This window comes from Tyto alba, unplaced genomic scaffold, assembly GCF_018691265.1.
Source record: "Tyto alba isolate M040663 unplaced genomic scaffold, T.alba_DEE_v4.0 Super-Scaffold_45, whole genome shotgun sequence".
NCBI lineage: Eukaryota > Metazoa > Chordata > Aves > Strigiformes > Tytonidae > Tyto > Tyto alba.
This window is the reverse complement of record NW_024881321.1, coordinates 2,751,096-2,773,734: the sequence shown is the minus strand read 5'-3', so window position 1 is coordinate 2,773,734 and position 22,639 is coordinate 2,751,096. Positions and strand designations below refer to the sequence as shown.

Below are 22,639 nucleotides of genomic sequence, written 5' to 3'. Positions count from 1 at the left end.
TGTTGATGTATAGTGATTTCCACTAATACTCTGGGTTTAATTTTACTAGTCAAAGTCCTGTAAATTGTCTGTTATTCTGTAGTCTGTAATGTTGCCTTTGACCTTCCTCCCACTCTTCCTGCTCTCTCTGTACTGAACAGTTGAAACCTCTAATCTTTTAATGTTTCAATAAAATGTGTGGTGGGTTGACCCTGGCTGGATACCAGGTGCTCACCAAAGTGGCTCTATCATTCCCCTCCTCAGCTGGACAGAGGAGAGAAAATACAACGAAAGGCTCATGGGTTGAGATAAGGGAGATCACTCATAGTTACCGTCATGGGCGGTCAGAGTTGACTCGTGGAAAAAAGTAATTTAATTTATTACCAATCAAATCAGAGTAGGATAATGAGAAGTAAAACCAAATCTTAAAAACACCTTCCCACCCCTCCCTTCTTCCTGGGCTCAACTTCAGTTTTCTCTACCTCCTTCTCCCCTCTAGCAGTGCAGGGGGATGGGGAATGGGGGTTGCTGTCAGTTCATCACATATTGTCTCTGCTGTTCCTTCCTCCTCAGTGAGAGGACTCCTCATGCTCTTCCCCTGCTCCAGCGTGGGGTCCCTCCCACGGGAGACAGTCCTCCATGGACTTCTCCAAGGTGAGTCCTCCCCACGGGCTGCAGCTCTTCATGAACTGCTCCAGCGTGGGTCCCCCAGGGGGTCACAAGTCCTGCCAGCAAACCTGCTCCAGCGTGGGCTTCCCACGGGGTCACAGCCTCCTTTGGGCACATCCCCCTCTGTTCCAGTGTGGGGTCCCCCACGGGCTGCAGGTGGGTACCCGCTCCACCGTTAACCCCCACGGGCTGCAAGTGGGTACCTGCTCCACCATTAACCCCCACGGGCTGCAGGTGGGTACCTGCTCCACCGTTGACCCCCACGAGCTGCAGGTGGGTACCTGCTCCACCGTTAACCCCCACGGGCTGCAGGTGGGTACCCGCTCCACCATTAACCCCCACGGGCTGCAGGTGGGTACCTGCTCCACCGTTGACCCCCACGAGCTGCAGGTGGGTACCCGCTCCACCGTTAACCCCCACGGGCTGCAGGTGGGTACCCGCTCCACCGTTGACCCCCACGGGCTGCAGGTGGGTACCTGCTCCACCATTGACCCCCACGGGCTTCAGGGGCACAGCCTGCCTCACCATGGTCTTCATCACAGGCTGCAGGGGAATCTCTGCTCCAGCATCTGAAGCACCTCCTCCCCCTCCTTCACTGGTCTGTACAGTTGTTTCTCTCATATTTTCTCCCCTCTGTCCAGCTGCAGTTGCCCATGCACAGTCTTTTTTTCCACCTTCTTAAATACGTTATCCCAGAAGCACTACCACTGTTGCTGATGAGCTTGGCCTTGGCCAGCGGCCGGGTCCATTTTGGAGCTGGCTGGCATTGCCTCTGTGGGACATGGGGGAAGCTTCCAGCAGCTTCTAACAGAACCCACCCCTGTAGCCCCCCCACCCCAAATCCCCAAACCTTGCCACGCAAGCCCAATTCAAGATGTAATCCCACCTTTCACTCATACCAACCGCCTCACTTCTCTGGTGAATGTGAGTGAGAATGAATGATCAGAGATTTAGGTAAGTGAGGGGAGCCATACTTGCTAACAGTCTTCAAACACACAAGAAACAACTACAGAAAGGAAGGGACGATCTAATGCTTCACTCCGTGGTGGCTAGGACTAGTAGGCTCAGCTGGTAGTAAAAGAGTTACTGCCTCAACATCAGGAAAAAAATTTCAACTCGTCCTGGAGCATAGTAGGTCTTCCAGGAACCTACACTTCTTTGCTTTGGTGTCTCCTGCTGCCTTCTGCAACCCAGGAGGGGGGCATTAAGATTGTCTGAGAGGGAGCTTTTATCACCCCAGATGCTTCCCACAACTCCAGACTTGCAGAAATGCTAGAATTGTAGTGAGGTGGTTGCAGTTAGTGTAGTTTGTGACCGCATCAAGATTATAGTGGAATTTCTCTTGGCAAACTTTGAATTGTTTCCAAGAACTTCAGTGGGTAATCTTACTAGTATTCGATCCCTTTCAGGATGTGATACACAGTCTTGTTAGCATATAAGGGCTTAGTGACGTTATTTCTAAGACATTGAGGCTCATCTTTGATTTTTCCTCATTTCTCTTTGCCTGTTATCAGTAAGTCCTTTCCTCTCTGCTTCATTCTTGAAGTTGACCCATTTGGGTTTTAAGTTCAGTAGATTATAGCAATTTAAGAGCACCAGTTGTGCAGATAGCATTTTGATTCTGATAGTCTGGTAACAGATTTCCAAAAGCAATTATTCCTAAAATAGATATATGTTACAGTCATATTGTAAAACTAGTCATTTCGTATAATGAAATGTGTTTTCAATCCTCTTATGAAATGATTGGAGATAATAGGTGGGTGCAACATATAAACCACAATAGTAGATGTGCGATATTAATAAGCACCCACAAATTTCTGTGACGGATCCTAAAAATTTGTAATCACATGCACGCAACCGTGCACTCACCTACAGAAATGTGGGCGTCCCCAGCCCCTTGCAGCATGCATGGGTTTCAAGCAGCACCCACTCTTCCGCGAGCGTGGGTGCCCTCAACTGCGTGTCTCCTCTGGGAGGCGTGGGTGCTTTAACTTTGCACGTAGCTGTTATTCTCTAGATTCTGTTGTTCCCTGCAATCTGCTAATCCACGGGCCGTTGAGAAAGCTCTCCACCGGGTCCCACGCATCCCCTCAAACTGTGAGGCCCTGCCCGCTGCACCCCGAACTGCTGCGGCACCAGCTACGGGGTGCAGCTACTCACAGCATCCATCAGGCCTGGGTGGAGGTGGGAATGATGTCAGGGCAATTTCCTGCACTGTCAGACCAGGTTTTGATCACTGCTGTGTTCCACTCCAGCATCTTTTATCCCTGTTACAAATTTTCATGCTGCTTTTGTACTTTTGAAGCTGATTACTTCCTCGTTTCAGAAGTCTCTTTGTGATTCTCTGGTCACCTTTTAATCTATCTGAGGGTCACTGCCTTTAGCATTGTGAGTCTGCTGGGGCAAATGCTTCTCAGACAGTTGGAGGTATTGCATTCATACACTGTTTATACTCATATTTCTATCACACCAACTGTGTTATCCAGGCCTTTCTGCAAAGGGTGGGCTGGGCAGGCACGTACTGCCACAGGGATTCTTTAGGATGTTGCCTACATATATATATATATATATGTATACATATATATATATATATGTCCATGGACCTTCTGAGCATGCCTTCATCGCAAGCGCCTGAGCTCAAACTATGCTGCGAAATATGTTCTAATATTCTCTTCCCTAACAGAGTACTAGATTAGAGCCTCAGGTAGTTGTATCCCTGTTAATGTTCTGATTTAAAAAAAAAAAAAAAAACGTGCTGTGGTAGTTAACCGAATACGTTCTAATCTAATGGGAGAGTCTACTTGTCACAGTCATAATTAAATGCCCAAAGCAAAGTTTCTTTACGTGCCTGTTACAGTTATGCTAGCCACCTGGAGAAACTCCTGAGCTTCTATATATTTCATAAGAAAACCGAGTCAACAAGAAGGTATTAAAAAAAATCACAGTGCCAGTGCCATCAAAGAAAAAATGTCTGAAACATTGTGATCTAATGAAATGACTGATTTCACAATATGTGCTTGTCATCTCTTCTGCTTCACAAATGATACGGTTCATTTTTATGTGACCCGCTAGGTGGCATTTGTTACTTAGAAATTTCTTTGTACTCAGCCCTGTGCCGTAGGGTTGCAGTTTTCTCATGACATTCCTGGTATTTGTAGCTTGATTTAATCTGTAAAAACTAGTTAGTAGCTATTATATCAGTATAAATTCTCTGATACGCTAATGGTATGTGATTTTCTTCTCTCTTATTTGGTCCTTTGTGGCAAAGCAGCGTTTATGTACAATAGTATTTAAATGGTAGAGTCTCAAAACTTGTATTTCTACAGATATCAGACGTTCAGGCAAGAACAGCACTACTGATGTGGTCCCCTCCATCCAGTGATACCAGAGAAGGCACTGACAAGAACGACATACCAGAGGTTTATACTTATGAAGTGATGATTTCAAACACTGGAAAAGATGGAAAGTACAAGACTGTATACATGTAGGTGTTCATTATTTTTATTTAATTGCTGTTGCATTGCACTATTTGGCTTTAAACCTCATTAAAAATCTGTCTGTTGTCTGAAGATTTGAATAATTAGCAGGTTTGTGCAATTTGTGTTTTGTAATGAACTACCTTCTTCAGTAGAACTGGTTCTGTTTTATTACTGAAATATCTGCAGTCAGTTAGAATGTAAAGACTTTATTCTTAAATGTTGGAGGCATATTTTAATACCACTTAGCTGTATTTCAACCAGCTGCACTAGAAACTGTGGGTTCTCAAGTAATGAGAAATAAAAATTGTATTTGTAGTTATTTGCTTAAGCACATGCTTCTGCTTCAGTAAGGTTATCCCTCCCTTCCCTGAAAATGCTCTTGGTAAGAGACAGTCCTAAGATATGAAATCAAGTAACAACTCTAGCAGCAGCAAAACAAGCAAAACTCTTCAACTGTTATTGTTTCATTCCTAATAGAGTGGTTTTCAACTGTTTTTTTACAACTTAGAGAAATATGACAGAAAATTTATGGGTGAGGAGCCCTCTAATAATTATAAATTGTTGTATTTAGCTAGTTTATCTTAGTCACCGTCCATGGATTTCTCAGAAGCAGTACATGAATCTCAAGTTGGATATCCCTGCCCTAGAATCTTAGAGGAAAAGAAATGAGCTTTGCTAACATAAGCTGATGTCAGTAGAAACAGACTAATAGATGTCACCGAAATGCCTTTCCTGTTTACTGGGCTCTAACAAGTCCAGGTATATGCAGTCATTTACAGTATATGCAGTCATTTACAGTTTTACATACTTTTTTTTGCAAGGCTGAACTGAGCTCCTAAAGACCTTCGATCTTTTTTGTATAATAAAATACATATATGCACACGCAGCTCATCTTACCAATTAAAGAGGAGAATAATTATTCTTAAAAAAAAAACAAACAGAACAACAAAAAACCCCTGAAACCATGAGGGGAAAATAACAGGAATCAAATGCTAGTAGCCGCTAAAATTAAAAGTTAAATGCATTTTCATTTTTCTATATTTAGCAACAGAAACAAACTGTTTGCAAATATATTTCTTAGAATGAATGTTAGATGGGTGGGTTAGAGGATGTGTGTCTTTTTATAAAATGTATGTGATTCTGAAACAGTCTCTTAAACCAAATCGTATCTCTTTCCAGTGGAGAAGAAAATAAAGTTACTGTAAATGATCTCAGGCCAGCAACTGATTACCATGCAAAGTGAGTATCTCCTCCTCTGTTCATTAAATTCAGTGGAAATGTTTTTAAAGTTTCATTGGATCTGTGTATTTGCATAAGTCTTGAGAGAGTCTTTACCACCTCTCACCCTCCTTGGAGTCACAAACCAACATTTTTGACTTAGCTGACCAGTCAGTCCATTTCGGAAACCAGAAAATTGTTGTGCCCTCACCCAACATCCATGCTCTTTACTTTTCATGTCATGCCAGAACAATGACATTTTCCTGTCCTCTGAGCCAGCCACAGATGCTGCTTGCTTTCTCTGTTTCCCAGAGGCAGCAGAGGGAGGCACCTTCCACAGGAACATGCTCGCTGCTGACCACCTGAAGGTCAGGTTATGCTGCTTCTGCTTTGCTCCAGCAGACCAGTGAATCTCTTCCCCCTTATGCATTACTAAATATGCCCCTAGCTGGATGTAATTCTACCCTTCTAGCAGAATTTGCTGCTTTGCTATGTCCTTACTGAAGAAATCGCATAGGATTAGAAAGATGTAGTTAAGTGTTCTTCTTCCCTCCTATTTACGTATTGGAGCATTGTCTTATTCCTTGTTTAAGAAAGCCCAGCGTGAATACAGCAGTTAATGAATTGTGAAGGCCAACTTAAAAGTACTGCCATTTCAAGAAATAATTGCAAGTGCAACTTCAGAAGTGACTGAATGTGCAGCATGTGAGGGATTTGCCTCTCTTGGCTGTGTGGAGAACCCCAAGACTCCTGTGTACTGACCAAGGAACCAATTTAGAGGCAGCTGGTAGGAGGCACAAGGAACAGAAGAGTGTCTGAGTAAGAATCCAAGTTGTGCCTCTTTTCGTATGTGCTTTAGAACATAAACAGTAGCAGGAAGGAGGATTTCGGTTGTGTCTTTTGATTAGCATGTGCTCAAATGGGAGAGCTACATTCCTGGTCCTTGGTGTAAGGGGGTCTGTACCTCCTAGTACTGTTTTCCAGGGTATTCTCCTGGTTGCCAAGCTGAAATCAAAAGAGGGTTGGTCTGTTCTTCATCACACACCTCATTTAATTTGGGCCACTACATGGCCTGCAGCACAGGTTCAGGAGAAAGGTAAATGATAAATTGACTCAAAGCTCTTCATATGCAAGTGTTTTCCCTGTGATTTTGTTCCTGGTTTTAGTAGTGTTTATGCACTTTACCCAATGATGTTTAAGTTAAATGCACGGAGCATAAGGGGCAGAGCCTAGAAATATTTTTTTCCTACTGAAGTCCTTTTTTAACGTGTTGCATTCAGATTCTTTCTTGCTTCATTCTGGTCATTGTAGAGAATGCATGGGAATAGATGACTTAACCGCCTAAGCTCTTCCTGAACTAGGAGTTAAACAGAATTCTACTGGTGCAAACACTGCTCAAAGTTAGCGAAGATCAGAAAGGCTGAACTATGAAAATAACTGACAAATTACATGTTTGCAGCTGTATGCAAGCACAAACAACTTTGCGTGCAACATGTCACCGTTCAAATGTCTCCCTCTCCCTGTTCATGAAATCTACACCACCAAATTTCCTGTGACTTGCTGTTCATGCAACAAGAACATAGAAGAACTTTTGCATCTTCATAATCAGGAAACCCAGGTCTTATACCAGTGATCAGAGGAAAGCTTTTTTTGGGGGGGTGGGTGGGATGTTTTTTCTGCCAAAGGAACAAGTGAATCAGAAGAAAGTAATGTTCAGGTTCGTCCAAGGAGGAGACAAGGCATAGTTACATGGGTGAGGAGGGAGAGTACAGGGGGACACCAGATAATAATCTAGTATTTAACTTTGGAGAAAAGCTATTAGAAAAACAAACCATTTCTCTTTGAGACAGAAGCAAGAATTCACTCTTCTGAAGTACATGGAGAGTTAATTTGTAGCCTTCCTAAAGGAAAGGACGTGGTGAACAGACTCAGTAAGGTTTTGGAGTGCAGAGGGTACTCTGAGAATATATCAGCAGCTTAATTGTACTCATTTGACAAAAGCACTTGCAGAAGAATTATTCATAATATCCATTAATATGTCTACAACAGATAATGAGCCTGCAAGATGTTGCCATTATTTCCCAACCGAAGTACAACAAATAACAAACAGATTTCAAATGTAATTGTGAGACTAAAACTGACTGATAATAATGATGTACATCCAAAGTAAATGACTTTTCTTTTGCATTACTTCTGTTCACCAAGATGCTTCCACCAGCTAGTTATTTATAACAGTGATATTTTAATAAGGAGGTAGCAAGGCAGAAACTTAATTCTGAATACTCAGTTTTCTTTGAAAACTGTATATACAGATTTTGAAGCAAAATATTACTGCCTTTTTTCCACTTTAGAGTCCAAGTAGAATGCAACTGTGTAAAGGGGAGCCCTTCAGAAGCAGAGAGTTTTACCACAACAAGTTGTGAACCTGATACTCCAAATCTGCCCAGGATAACTAATCGGACCAAAAATTCTCTTACTCTGCAGTGGAAGGTAAGAATTGTTTAAAAACCTTTAAAATAAATATTTTTAACTCTTCAGAACTGTTTCAGATTTGTCAATAAAATGCCAGTTCATTGAAACGGAAAATTTTCGTCAAGGATACTAATTTCAGTCGCAGTTCCGTGACTGGAAATACATGTACTGGGTTAAATGTGGACTTAAGTAAAAAGAAAAGGATTCCTAGAAAAGTAAGGAGCCTTTGAAGATAAAGTTACTGAGCTCAAATGGGAGACAGTGGTTCAGTTCCAGTCCCTTACTGTTCTGTGGAACCGATTCCTTTCTCAGTTACTGAACATAGGCTTGTTTGTGCAAAGCAAATAAAGTGGAAAGATTAAAAGACTGAGATTTGAGCAGATCTGCAGTCTAGCTGCTCAGAAAATTACTGTAGCATTTCACACTGCTGCCAGAATACTTTCTCAAGGTATTCAAGGTATTTCAGATTTTAAAAAAACAGCCATAAACATGATACAAGCACTCATTGGAAGGAGACTGAACTAGGACTGTGTTGGCAAATGAAACAATCATATAAGGGGAGTATCATTTGCCCTCCACTGGTCTTGTCATGATTTGACCTATACAAGCATTTTTTCCTTACATGGTCTTGTATCCAGTAAGAGCTCTAATTTTTTTTCTTTTCCTGTTGCAGGCGTCTTGTGATAATGGTTCTAAAATCCACAGTTACCTTTTAGAATGGGATGAAGTAAGCAAATGATTCTATTTTATTTTTAATTTTATAGTTTTTTGAAAAGTAGTTGTACGTGACTGTGCACATCAAGTTGTGTGAAAATGATGACTTCTGTCTAGAGGCATGTGACAAAGACGTAATTCCTGAAGCAATTATGAAAATGCTGTTATTGCCCAAATTTTTTCTTGGGGTATATAAAATAATAGGATCTTAATGATGTGATTCGCCACTCTTAATAGTGGCTTTTTCACTTGTAGTCCAATACCTCTTTCAAGAACTGACACTGAAGGATCATTTTCCTCTAAGTGTCTTTCTTTTGTACAAAGGAGGTAGATCTGCTATGCCCCTGCAAGCATCTTCCAATCCCTACCTGGACAGTTGTCCTGACGTGGCACAGCTGCAGAAGCTTCATGGCTTTTTCTTTCCAACCCTGTAGAGCTGGGAAATGGAAAGGAAGGAAAAAAGCCTCTGACTCAGTATATATACAAAGATTGATATAATGCTGCCTCATGATATGGGAGAGCCTTGAGTTATGGTTCGTTTAAAAAAACTCAGTTTACTTCATGCTTATGTGTTACTTTAATTGATAGATGCCTGTATAGTAGGGTAAATAATGCGATTAACTTACTCCTTTTTAGGGAAAAGGAAATGGAGAGTTTTGCCAGTGTTACTATGGTCAACAGAAGCAGTATAGGATTACTAAACTATCACCAGCAATGGGATACACCTTTAGGCTAGCAGCCAAAAATGACATGGGAATGAGGTAAATATTACTAATTTATACATAAATATGGAATGCCTATGCATGCATGTATGTGCTTGTTTAGGAAAAACGTGTGATGGCATTTAAAGAAACAAGTCTTTTGTCCAACTGGGATGAAGTAGAGTATAGAACAGCAGTTCAGCTGGAAGGAACCTACAATGATCATCTAGTCCAACTGCATGGATAATTCATGATATGCGATTGGATTATTTGAGTTGCAGATTAGATGTGTACTATGAACCACTTGACCCTGCTTGAGCAGGGGAGGTTGGACAAGATGATCTCCAAGATCCCTTCAAACCTCAGCTATTCTGTGATTCCCAGCACAATGCATTTTTTCCAGGCATGGCATGGCCATGTACTACAACCGCTGCATTATGTGCGTATTTACTGTTTAAATGCTACAGATTTCAGCCCCTCTTAGAAGCAGATAATGCTATTTCTGCCAGACTAAGCCTTATTTCCTGAACAGCCTGCTCAGACATTTGTGCATGATGTGCCTAGAATGGGGAGCACAGACAGGGCACGGACAACTCTCCCATGAAACCAACTCAGGCTGTGCTGGTTTTCAGATTCAGTGTTGGTAGACCTAACGCTGACCACTGGAGTTGCTACCTTGGATGTGCTTCCTACTGCATGTCCTTGTAATACAATTTTTTGACTAGGTGCTACGTTGTAAAGACTCACACATTCAGTGCAATTGTGGCTTTTGTGTCTGATGTAATAAATACTAAAGTTCTGGTGGTCATGCTAAAAGATAACTGGCTCAGCCCAAGAGCCACAACTGAATAGTTGAAATTCTGCAGTGCTTGTGCTGCTGACAAGAGGGTACCTCCTACTGTGCTCTCTGCTGCTTTTGGTTCCAGGGAGGTTTGACGTGGTGCTAGACCTAAGATTAATTCCTGAAGCTGGTGTAGCAATTTTTCTAGGGCTTGTCAGCCCTCCCTCAATTTAGAGTTGCAGTGATGACAGTATAAAGAGATGTCAGTAGCTCTGCTGGAGCAGGACAGAAGTCTGGCAGAACCCCTGCTGCCACCCATAGATATATCTGTATGGTGCTCTTTGCCATGTCCGTTACTCGGAGATGTCCCTTTATCTAAGGTGTCTGTTAGTCTCCTGTTAACCCAGGAAATGGAGAGAACATGACATGACCATATCACTGAGTTCTTTTGAAGTTCTGGAGCTTATTATGAATGCTTAGGGTATGTGGTTCTTACTTTTAATTGCTACTTTTCAGAAGTTACAGAGCACCAGACTTTCTTTTAAATTTTTGAATGAATGACATCAGGCTTCAGTAGAGAATATAAGTAAGAACTTGTAAAAAACCCAAAAGTAGTGGTATCTCAAGTTATGCTTGCACTACTGTGTGCATTCTTGGAAATGCTTCTTGGTCTTCAGGCAAAGTGATAAACCTGACTAATAGTCAGACTACCAGGGCTTACCGTCTCTCGAGCAGACTGCCAGTGAGCACACTACCTAGTAGCACTTGGACCTTAAGGTCCTACGTGGCATAAAACCAGGGCTTCTCTAGCCACAAGCCTAAAATTGCTAGTTTGCTTTTTTTCCTTTTTTTTTTTTTTAATTCAGCGTTTGAAATAATATGAGCGTTGTGCAGTAGCTCACCAGAGTGGTGTTTTTATAGCATGAAATAGAGGATAAGTGTTGTGTGTCCATCAGCTGGCACAGGGAAGCGCTTGGGAGAGCAATGCCTGCTTGGACAGTGCTGAAAGGCAGCGTAAAAAATAGGGAGCCAGACCTGGGGCTGTAATTCATTGTAATAATTCATGTTGGGAGGAAGAAATCTTCTGCAGGTGATCAAGTATGTGAAAATTACAGCCGGCTCAGGAGATGGGAGGCGTGTGTCAGGGAGCTCTGGGGAGTGCTCAGCGGGTGAATGCATTGCATGTGGTGCCTGTTCCTCCGTCTTTCCTCAGGCACCCGCTTTGGGCTGCTGTCAGAGGACACTGCAGTGGGCTGGAATGGCTTTCGGTGGGCTCCAACAGAGTCTTTTTTATGCCACTGCCTCCTGGATGTTGTTTCTGGAATGAATTATTCTCTGAGTTGCTCCTGGACTTTGTCTTGATGAGATTTAGTTGGAACTGTTCAAAAAAAAAAAAAAAAAAAAGGACAGGAGTGAGCTGGCAGTTAAGCAGGGTCCAGTGCTCGGGCTCTCTTCCTGTTCCCCTTTTACGCCTGTAAAGGTTCCCTCTAGGAATACCTGCACATATTACAGATCCCTGCAGCATAAGCTGGTGGAAGACACTGATCAGTTAAATACCCTTCTTAAACTAATCATGCTGAATAGATTTTTAAATCAATATTTCATAGCCATTTTAAAGATGCCCTTTATTTTCTTTATGGTATTATTTAATTAAGAAGTCTCTTGAAATAATATTTATTAGGGTAGGATGCCTGATTATTCCTTATGAAGAATGTTGAGAACCTTAGGCATCTGGAGACAGAATTTTGTCTAAATTATTTTACCAACAAGAACAGATACTTTATCTTTGACTTACTCATATTTTTAAATTTAATTCTAACCGCACATGAAACAGTGGTTAAAGAAAACTGGAGGAAAAAAAAAAAAAAAACTATTTAAAAGATAGATAGCATTATTGTGCTTCCGAGTCAATTAAGAGTCATTCAAATGTGGGTATCATTGGAACTCTTCTAGTTGATTTCAGTGTATTTTCGAGTGGTTCAATCAAGTAAAGAGATTAAATCTTTTTAGGGTGTGAGGGGTTTTGCCTTATATCTGCTTGTCAAGTGACTCCTTCAATTGTTTGCTGTGAACAGAGATAGGCTTAGTATTTCTCTAGCCACTTTTCATGCTTTTTCTAGCCTACCAGTATAATGCTGATTTTTTTTGAGTAGATCTACTGTATGTATCATATCATCTTCATTTCAGAGATTTCATTGTTTGTGCCTTTTCGCAAGAAAAAAATTACTATAGCCCCCAAATTGAAAAAGTTTTCTCTTGTTTGGCACTTTTTCACTTCTGTGCAATCTGTTTCACAGTCTGCGCATCCATATAGACTGTATGTCTGCTTTTAGTGCTACCGACACTCTTGATCATGTGTTGTCTCTAGGATTATTTTTTTTTCAATGCCAAAAAGACTTTAGAGCAGACCAAAATTTACAATTTGTGTGTTGATAAGATTTAGGTTGGGTAAGAGAGAAAGTGAAGTTGAGGTGTGTTTATATTGAGATTTTTCAGGAAAGTCAGGTTCCAACACACGAGCTGTTTAACTGTTACTGTTGTTTAAGCCATACTGGGAATTTTGTTTTCAGGGCTTCCTGATGCTCACTTAGGTAATGCCTAAGTTTTAGATTTCAATTATATCTTTGACATTAGTTTCGTATGGTTAAAAAAAGCTAGACTAGCTCTTAACACTGGAAATGTTTCTTCAGATCTGATATAGAGGCAGCAAATGGCAGCTGAGAGCAGGTGGGGTTTTTTAGTCTAACTGGGTGTGTGTCAGACCATCTGTGCAAGCCTGGTACTCATTTACTGATTTTTTGCATCACTCTGTTTCACAGTAGGTCTTTTTATGTAACTTATTTCTGTTTTCACTTCAAGGCATATCTAAGCATCATCAGATAAGGTTAACAGTTGTGGTAGGAGATTCACTGGTGTATGCTCCATTTGCTCTGCAATAAGACTTTCATATTGGCAACTCTTAAAGTAACTTAACATTGAATTTGAGGCTATTATTCTATTATTTTCTGAATCACTAAGGAAACCAGTACTTCACATATACTTGAAGCACATAATTGCTGCCTGGGAAGCAAAATTTCGTTTGAGGTCTTCCCATATATGCTTTTATGTCTTTGTGTTTTCATTTTGAATAGGAAGGACACTGTGGTATTAGTACGTTATTGCATATAGAACTCTGTTGTTTTAGAATAATGACTTAATATGAAAAAGCAAAACGTTTTGTTTAACAAAACATTGTAATGTTATCATACAAAGGAATCTTTCAGTTACAAACATGTTAACCTTGTTCAGATGTTTTGTTACTGACGGATTCATGGGCAAGTCATCTGCATGTAGTAGCTTGCAATTTCCAATTGTGCACATGTCCAAGAAACTGTCATAGCTGTGTTTAGTAAGAATTTCTAGGTATTCATTACTGTGTCTGGTTAGTTTACATGCTGTCTGTTTTAAACAGTGGTTTTAGTGAAGAAGTCCTGTACCATACCTCAGGCACTGCCCCAACCACACCAGCAAGTCCTTTGCTGATTAACGCTGGAGTTACTTGGTTATCCCTACAGTGGGCAAAACCCTCAGGAACACCATCAGATGAAGGAATCTCATATATATTAGAGATGGAGGATGAGAACTCAGTAAGTTTAAAATACTTAATAAGAAAAGAGACTATAACGTGTGTGTTTGATACATTATTGTATTAAGTGTAACAGTGATTGGTTTTGCTAGAATATTCTACAAGGAACTGTATTTTCTGAAATTAAGCTAATGACTTGTCATTGCTGTGGCCAAGCCACATGGCTCTCTCCCTTTTATTGTGACAGTAATCTTTATTAGTGTTACTAAGCCCCATTTCTGCAAAGACATTTAAATTCCTTTTAGCTTTCTGAATTCGAGTATGAAAGTTAAGCCATGTAAGAGCTGGATCAAAGTAATTGCATCATGAAGTGTGGTCCCTCAAGATGTCATTTCAGCTTAACCACCTTTGTTTTAAAATGAGTCCTGTTTCTACCTTCTGAAAGTGTTGGGTATAATTTCTGTTGACACTGTATATGTTCTTCTTTACTGTTCTTTTCTCCTCTTCTGATAGGAGAATGATGAATTAATTTCACCCTCCCCCCAAAATACCTTGTGTTTACATAACAAAGGTGCGCTTACTACTTTGTCAGGGGAGCATAACAACTACTGTCTGAAACAGTAATTTGTTTGTATGAAGCATGTTACATGGTCTGGTCTGCAAATACAATGTTTCAAGTACTCCTATTTAATTCTGCAGGGATACGGTTTCAAGCCGAAATATGATGGTGATGATCTTACCTACACGGTGAAGAATTTGAGGCGTAGTACAAAATACAAATTTAGGGTAAGGTTTTTTCATATATTTGGGGTTTTCTTGTTGTACCAGAGTCACTTGTGATTGACTCAGAAGTGGGGAGGACTTTGTTAATGAAAACCAAATTTGATGCCAGTTTCTTAAAATTTCAATTTCTTAAAACTGTTGTCTGAACACCAGCTTCATCAGTCATGTCTGCAGAAGAATAAGAACCTCTGCAAGGGCATAACACAGTGGCAGGTATCTTGAAATTTCAGGTCGTAAGTCAATGCTTTTAACAGTTGGGGTTTTTAATTTGGCTTCTGTGTTGCAGATAGTGTAGTTGTGGGATTCTTTGATAGACTCTGAACACATCTGAAAGTGTTGGGTTAAGGAGCAACTTTGATCAAAAAAAACCCTGTTTGTTAGTGCCAACATAGCACTGAGCCCAAGTTAGTAAATCATTCACATTACCATGGTTCTGAGCCCATTCTAATAAGTCTTGTGGGCTGAACTTGATAGCACGGGATGAAGTCTGTCTTACCAGTGGTTTAACAGTGAGCTTTTGGGTGTGGTTAAAAGCAAAAAAGCAGCATATCAGCTATAGGAAGGTGGCCAAATAGCCATTGAGGACTACAGGAACCTTGCTAGGACATGCAGAAATGCGGTCAAGAGGGCTGAGGATCAACTAGAACTAAAATTGGCCAGAGATGTCAAGAACAACAAGATCTTCAGGTACATCAGCAGTAGGCAGAAGCACAGAGAAGGCATACATAGCTCCATTGCTAAACAGGGCAGGGAAGCAAGCTACTAATAACGCCAGTAAGACAGAGGTTCTCAGTACCTTCTTTGCCTCTGTCTTTACCGGCATAGCTGGACACCAGATCCCAGGGTTAAGTAGCACACAAAGCATGTGTCGACCCACAGCTGTGGCTTCTTGCAAGGGCTCACCCCACATCAATCTATGGGCCAGGACAGAATCCACTCCAGGATTGTAAGAGAACTGGCACACGTTGTTGCAAGGCCATAATCTGTAATATTTGAAAAGGGATGGAGATCAGGGGATATCCCTGACAACTGGAAGAGGGCAAATGTCATGCCCATCTACAAGAAGGGTCCAAAAGAGGACTACAGGCCCATTAATCTCACATCAGTCCCCAAGAAAATAATGGAAGAAGTTCTCCCAGAAACTATTGTAAGCCAAATGAAGTAGGTGGTTGGGAAAAGCCAACATGGATTTACCAAAGGCAAATCATGCCAGACTAACCTGATCACCTTCTACAACAAAGTAGCACTTTCAGGTGGCCTGGGGAGAGCAGTGGATGTTGTATACCTGGATTCAGCAGAGCATTCAACACTGTTTCCTACAGCTTTTTCCTGGACAATCTGGCAAGATACAGACTGGATGGGTGGTCCACAAGATGAATAGAAAACTAGCCAACAGCCCACATGCAGAGGGTGGTGATTCAGTGGTTTTTACTCAGGCTGACAGCCTGTCAGAAGTAAGATCCCACAGGGATTGATATGGGGCCCCATGCTGTTAATCTTCACAGATGATCTGGATGATGGGATTGAAAGTACCCTCACCAAGATTGCTGGTGACACCAGACTAAGTGATGAGGTGGACACATCACAAGGGAAACTCACCTTACAGAGAGACCTGGACAGGCTGGAAGAGTGGGCTAGCAAGAACAGCATGAAGTTTAACAAAGACAAGTGCAAAGTCATGCACCTGGGTCAGAATAACCGAGGAGCCCAGTATAGGTGAGGAGCAGCCTTGGTGAAAAGGACCTGGGGGTCTTGGTGGACAAACTGACTATGAGCAGTGCAACACTGCAGCAACAAAGGCAAAGTGGATCCTGGCCTGCATCTGCAGGGGCATTCCTAGCAGAGATAAGAAAGGTGATCGTGCCGCTGGATTCAGCTCTTGTCAGTCCACACCTGCAATACTGTGTCCAGTTCTGATCCCCACAGTTCAAAAAAGACACAGGTAAAGGAGGGCCACAAGCATGATCAAAGGGCTGGAGAATCTGCCCACTGAGGAAAGACTAAAGGAATTAGAGCTTTTTCCCCAGGAGGAGAGAAGGCTCAGGGGACCTCATCACAGTTTTCCAGTACTTAAAGGGCGGCTACAAAGAGAAGGGAGGCTCTCTCTTCACAAGCTGCCACATGGAGAGGACAATGGGCAGTAGGTGCAAGTTGCACTGGGAGAGGTTTCATCTTGATATAAGAAGTAAATTTTTCACAGTGAGAAGTGTCAGTTACTGGAGCAACCTCCCCAGGGATGCGGTGGAGCCCCCGTCACTGGATGCTTTCAAGACACGTCTGGGCAGGGTGCTAGACAATCTCATCTAGGCTCCTTTTTCCCTGAAGGGTTGGGACCAGGTGATCTTTCCAGGTCCCTTCCAACCTGGGCTGTTCTGTGTTCTAAGTCACTCTTGAACAGTTGCTTGGTTTTTGCCACAAAGCTAAAGGCATGTCCCGCAGCATGAAGCAGAGTCAGAATAATCTCATCTCTGCAAGGGAAAAATGTCAATAGCTGTTGTCTTGCAGACACCTAAAATACTGTGTCATAAGGAAGAATTGGAAACTGCTGAAGAACAGCATCTCTTTGCAATATGAAAGGTAGCAGTTTAGGGGTTGTTTGGTTTGTTTTGGGATAACACTAAAAGCTGCAAGTACTCCTTTTCAAATAATAGCAGATATTTTGTACTCCTGAATATGATTACTTCCTTAAGCAGAAAAGGTTATGATAGAGATTAATCTTACAGTACTTGGGGGTTTTTTTGCATAGCTTAATATTTAAATAATTTAAAATATACAGTGTTTTCCAAGGACTGTGCCAAGCCAGGACTGTTATGGCCACATATGAACTTAAACTAAAGAACAGCTAATTACCTTGAAACTAGCTTTCACAGGTTTTGATCATTGTCTTCCTTTGAAAGTAATCCTACGTGTTAATCCATATGCATTACTAGTAAATACATACTTCACTTAAACATCCTAAGTTTCTCATTAAAATAAAAAAAAACAATGTTTATACCCTGTTTTTCTTAACAAAACAGTAAGCAGAAGTCTCTGTTCACTCATTCACAGGGTATAAAGAAGAAACAAATGTTGTGTTAATCAGGTCTTTAATTTTTATTATAGAGGGGAAAGACTTAATTAGTAGTAATATTCCTTAAGGCTTTTGAAAGAAGCTTTATAACCATTGGAAACCTTATTATAATACATAAATGCTAACTGTGCCTGTTTAACTTCATTTGTAAGGGCACAAAGACAACCAGATGATTGTTAATCTTGTAAACTGTATCGGGAGACTTAGTGTCTGAGACACATGTTAGCTCACATTTCCTTTTCTCAATCTTTACTAACATTACTGCTGTCACTTTGATTCTGCTCATTTTTAAGACAAATATAAAGGCCAAAAAACCTGGGGTTTGGGTTGTTTATTTTTTTGCTAGGGACAAATGGGAATACACGGTAAACTAACTGCAGACGCAGCTAGAAAGTAACGAATAGCAGCAATTTGTTTTCCTAGAATCACAGAAAAGTCTAGGTTGGAAGGGACTTTTGGGGATCATCTGGGTCAAACTCGTGTAGAAAGCAGGGCCTTAGATTAGGCTATTCAACCCTGTCCTAACTCTGTTGAGCTGAGACTTCGGTATTTACTGCAAGAGATTGGACCACTTCTCTGGGCAGCCTGTTCTTACGGTGATTAATTTATTTTCTTATATCCAGCTAAAACTTTCCCTAACACACTTTCTGCCCACTGTCTCTTGTCCTGTCATTGCAGATCCTTGTGAAGACAGTATCTTCATCTCTTCTGTGACTACCTTTTAGGTATTGCAAGGCTGTGATTAGATCCACCCCCCCCCCCCATGAAACCTCTTTTCCTAGGCAGAATAAACCCAAGTTCTTCAACCTTTCTTCCTGTGTCAGGTTTTTCAACCCTCTAACCATCATGCTGGCCCTCTTCTGGATGCTCTCCAGTTTCCCAGTGTCTCTTTTGAACTGGGAGGACCAAAGCTGGACACGGTATTCCAGACACAGCCTAAAGAACGCTGAGTGAAGTGGTGTAATCACATCCCTTGTTCTGCTGGCTAAATTCTTGCTGATGCAGCCCGTGAAACAGGTTGCCTTTGCTACTGCGGGGATGCTTTGCTGATTCACTTGGCTTGCTCACCACCAGGACCCCAAGGTCCATCTCAGCAGAGCTGAAAAAAGAAAAACTGACCAGCCAGTCAGACTTGTACCACTGATAGAATTATTCCATCCCAGGTGCAAGGCATTTACCGTTGTCAAAAACCCACGTGGTTCTTGTGGATGCAGCCCTCCAGCCTCTCAAAGCCTGTCTGTATGGTGGATCTTCCTTCCAGCGTCTCTCTCTCTCTGCTTCTAGTTTGGTGTCAGGTGCAAACCTGGGGAGGGTGCGTTCACTCCTGTCAGCCAGATCAGTTATGAAGATATTGTATCTGACATGGTATTGATTGCTGAGGAGATCCGCTCATGAGCAGCCGCCGATTTGCCCTTGAACCATTAACCACCCCCCTTTGAGCCTGGCCTTCTCTCAGGTTTTCCACACCCATCTCGTGGTCCATCTGTCTTGTCTGTATCTTACCAGCTTGCCTATATGGACGCTGTGGGAGACCAGGTCAAAACTAAAATCAGGGTAGATAATATCCACAGCTCTCCCTTCATCTGTTGAGCAACTTGCTTCATCACGGACGGCGCTCAGGTTGGTCGAGTGTGATTTACTCTTGAATAATCCGATCACCTTCTTGTCCTTCATGTGCCTGTAAGTAACTTCCATGACAACCTTTGCCATAATTTCCCTTGGACTGAAGAGTTTATATCACCTTTGCTGTTGTTAATACAGCTTACCCATATAAACACTTCTTTTATCTCTGAGTGCCTTCCCTTAAAAAGGTACTGTAGTAACATGAGAGCACTACTTAATTATTCTGTTATTCAGGTTTTTTTAGCAGTTAGGAAAGCATCGCTTCTTACTTAATTACAAGAAAATATTTTGACCTCAATGGAAAAGGAATAGCAGTTACAATTTTAATACTTCCAAGTTCCTTCAGTGAAAGTTTAAAAGTGGCCTCTTTGCTCTATGTCTTTTTCATCATCTTTTGTTTCCATGCTTTTACAAGGCTTTTTTTTCATGTGCATATTTCATTATTAGTAAATTCTGCAAATCCAGTTAGAAGGAGTAGTTCTTAGACCTATCTAACTTCTTAGTATAGTGGATGGTTTTAAAGAAAAAAGTTTTCAGATCCTTGACTTGAAAGAAAGTGGCTTGTGCTATATTGAGCACACACAGATTCCATTAATGTCACTGAGATTTGCATGTCCTGTTTACCTTTTACAGTCAGGCAGCTCTTAAGTGTCCTAAGTAGAAGCCTAACTTTATACACCAACGTTGGAAATTTGGGAGATATGAAAGGTTATTTGATTTGTGAAATTTTTTTTTTTTCCCAGCCTCACATTACTGCGAAGGGAGGGGGGGGGCCCTAAGGATTTCTTTTTCCTGGCAATTTGCAGAAATTTTTAATTTCAGTGTAGTGATTGTCTAACTATGGGGCTAATGAAAATGTAAAATGAAGGTGTATATAATAGCTTTATTTCTTGTGATACTTTATTATGTAGCTATCTCAGCATACATATAAATTAATTTGATGTTACTCCTGACAGTGAATAGCATACCACTAGCCAGTGTGTTCTGTTTATATTTTTTTATCTATTTACAGGTCATTGCTTATAACTCAGAAGGGAAAAGCAGTCCAAGTGAGACAGTAGAATACATTACTTGTCCAGACAAGCCTGGAGTACCTTCAAAACCCACAGTGAAAGGAAAAATTCACGCACAGAGTTTTAAAATAACCTGGGGTAAGATTGTCGTCCAGCTCTGCTTAGAGTATATCCTCTGTATTTTACATATATATATATTTATAAATGTATTGTGTATATTTGTATATAGAAGGCCAGATTTTACTTCAGTCAACTGAGCCATTATGATCCATTTTCATGGAAAATACCGATTCAAAATACTTAGGATTGTAATATAATAGTGTAATTATGTGGGAAGCGTAATATGCAAATTGTAATGGGGACTGTTATTGCAGGGGACTACAACAATTTAAAAAAAAAAAAAAAAAAAGTAGTGTTAATTTGTGTACTAAGAAGTTCTGTTTCTCTGACACAAAAGTTGATGCCACGAAATTCTGGTTTTTTATCAGAAGACAAGATCCAAGTTCAGCCTATCTCTTTGAAGTGTTTGGTGTTAATAGATAAATGCTTTTATTTGCTAGGGATCTTGAGAAACTTTTCCTTAGGCTCAGTTGTTTTTTACCCTTATGCTGTGAAATAGGAGAAGGTGAAACAGTACTGTGTGATGCAGTACTCTAGCAGAAAACAAAACAGTTAAAGGTTTTCTTTATTATCACAGGTAATTAAACCTTACACCTATTTCTGTTTAATAGTGTGCTTAATTCTTTTGCATTAATAATAAAGCTACTTGTAGAGTATAAATAGTACTCAGAAAGTCCAGTTTTGCATCTTTCCAGAGTGCTTTGCTACATCAGGGCCTGATACTTGATCTTACATGGATGATACGTAACGTATGAAGTTATTAGAAATACCTAATTTGTAAATCAAAAATTATCTGAAATACCTATTTATATATAAAACCTTTAATAGCCATTATTTTGAACAGTAATGCTCTCTTTTTTTTTTTTTTTAAATGAGTGATAATTGCTGTGATAATTTTAATTTGAAGTAATTTGTTACCTTTGAACCAAGAAAGTGCTGTGTGCCGTTATAATGAGTCTCATTTTATTTAGCAGGTGTGATATGATAGGTAACCCTGGCCTAAGAGCCAACAGCATTTCACCCAGCACATACATAAAGTAATGTTATGGCAGCAGTACCCTTCTGTATTGGAGTATCATGCTGTCTTTATATTTGTCCACAATGTCATTTTTCCACATTATTTTAATTCTGCTCTTCTTTAAATCAGCTCTGAGAGTAGTAGGAGTATATGTCAAACACAGGTCATGTAGGTTCATGTCTTGTACACGCAGTGAATATTGTACCAGGGAGGATGGTGCACTCAATTCCTAGTGATGAATTAAAATCTGAAGAGATGAAGTTTTCAGGATAGAACTCCTGACTTCTATTCTCTCCCAAAATATTTAGGTTTTGGAACGGCTGTCCTTAAATCATTTTGAAATAGTCTTATTTGCAAATCAGTATGATAATCTTTTCCTATCTGCAGGCCGGATTACAGGACCGTTAGGATCTGTGTCCCTGAAACCATAATCAGGCAGCCTTCCACAGCAGTTCACACTAACCGAAATGTTTGTTGTGGCATCTCCCAGCTGCCTGATTCACTTGGCCCTCTTGGTCTGTAGAGCAGGGTTGTGAGCTGGCAGCTTCACATTGTGGAGAATTGGAATAATTTGTGGCTCTCCTGAACTAGGGTGCCAGGGCTAGCTGGGATGCTGTTTGTCTAAATAAGCACCCATCTCCAGTCGGCTGTTCATTTTGTCTTTGATAAATTTTCCCCAAAAGCTACCTAACCATTTAATTTACCTCGCTTACTTGGTATATTGCTGGTTTTTCTAGATCCGCCAAAAGACAATGGAGGAGCAGCAATAAGTACATATGTTGTGGAAATGTCCGAAGGCTTAAATGGTAAGTATTAGGAGCATATGTTGGCATTAAGCTGTGTTCATTTTTCTGCGTGTGTGTACCTGTGGGAAGAGTAAAATGTGTGTTATGATAGGGAAAATTACTGCAGGGGGTCACCATTCGAAAAACAGGGATGTTGGTGCTTGTATAGGAGAGGTTCTTTTTCTCTGGCTTGGAAAGAGGATGCCACAGAACTCTGTGTCAAAAGAGGTGCTCCACGTTTAACTTACTAATTAGGTGGATTCTGTTCTGGAAATAAAATGACACATTCCATACACTTTGGGGCAAGAAGACAGGACCATGCAGTTTTGTTGGATGTGTGACAGATGAAAGAAAAACCGAGTGCTCCATTTATCACTATGGAAGGTGAGCAGTGATGCAGCTGGGATAACTGTTTCTGCTGTTTGCTTTTCTGTCCTTTCATAGAGAAGGGAAATTAGTATTATTTCTAAACTGGACATAAAGCTGTCCAGGTAAATGAGATTGAAAGTTCATACTTCTCCAGTGTTGTGTCAGATGAAGACAGCACACTGTGCCCAGGTTGTAACGGCAGCTCTCTCAGTGCTCTCAGCTGCGGTTCTTGTGATACTGAGTCCACCACTTTCCTTACTCCATCACAGGTCCACGTTAA

The 22,639-nt window shown here is 40.9% G+C and overlaps 1 protein-coding gene across 8 annotated transcripts in view; it reads left to right on the top strand.

Annotated features, from left to right (window-relative positions):
* FNDC3A (fibronectin type III domain containing 3A) overlaps positions 1-22,639 on the top strand; it is a 125,403-nt gene that overhangs the window by 84,277 nt on the left and 18,487 nt on the right. For all 8 annotated transcript variants that reach the window (XM_042806029.1, XM_042806032.1, XM_042806031.1 and 5 more), the window contains 9 exons: positions 3,975-4,132; positions 5,307-5,366; positions 7,697-7,835; positions 8,491-8,544; positions 9,168-9,292; positions 13,465-13,639; positions 14,278-14,364; positions 20,067-20,205; positions 21,943-22,011. In XM_042806029.1, coding sequence (XP_042661963.1) covers positions 3,975-4,132; positions 5,307-5,366; positions 7,697-7,835; positions 8,491-8,544; positions 9,168-9,292; positions 13,465-13,639; positions 14,278-14,364; positions 20,067-20,205; positions 21,943-22,011 — 1,006 coding nt within the window. The remainder of the gene's footprint in view (positions 1-3,974; positions 4,133-5,306; positions 5,367-7,696; positions 7,836-8,490; positions 8,545-9,167; positions 9,293-13,464; positions 13,640-14,277; positions 14,365-20,066; positions 20,206-21,942; positions 22,012-22,639) is intronic.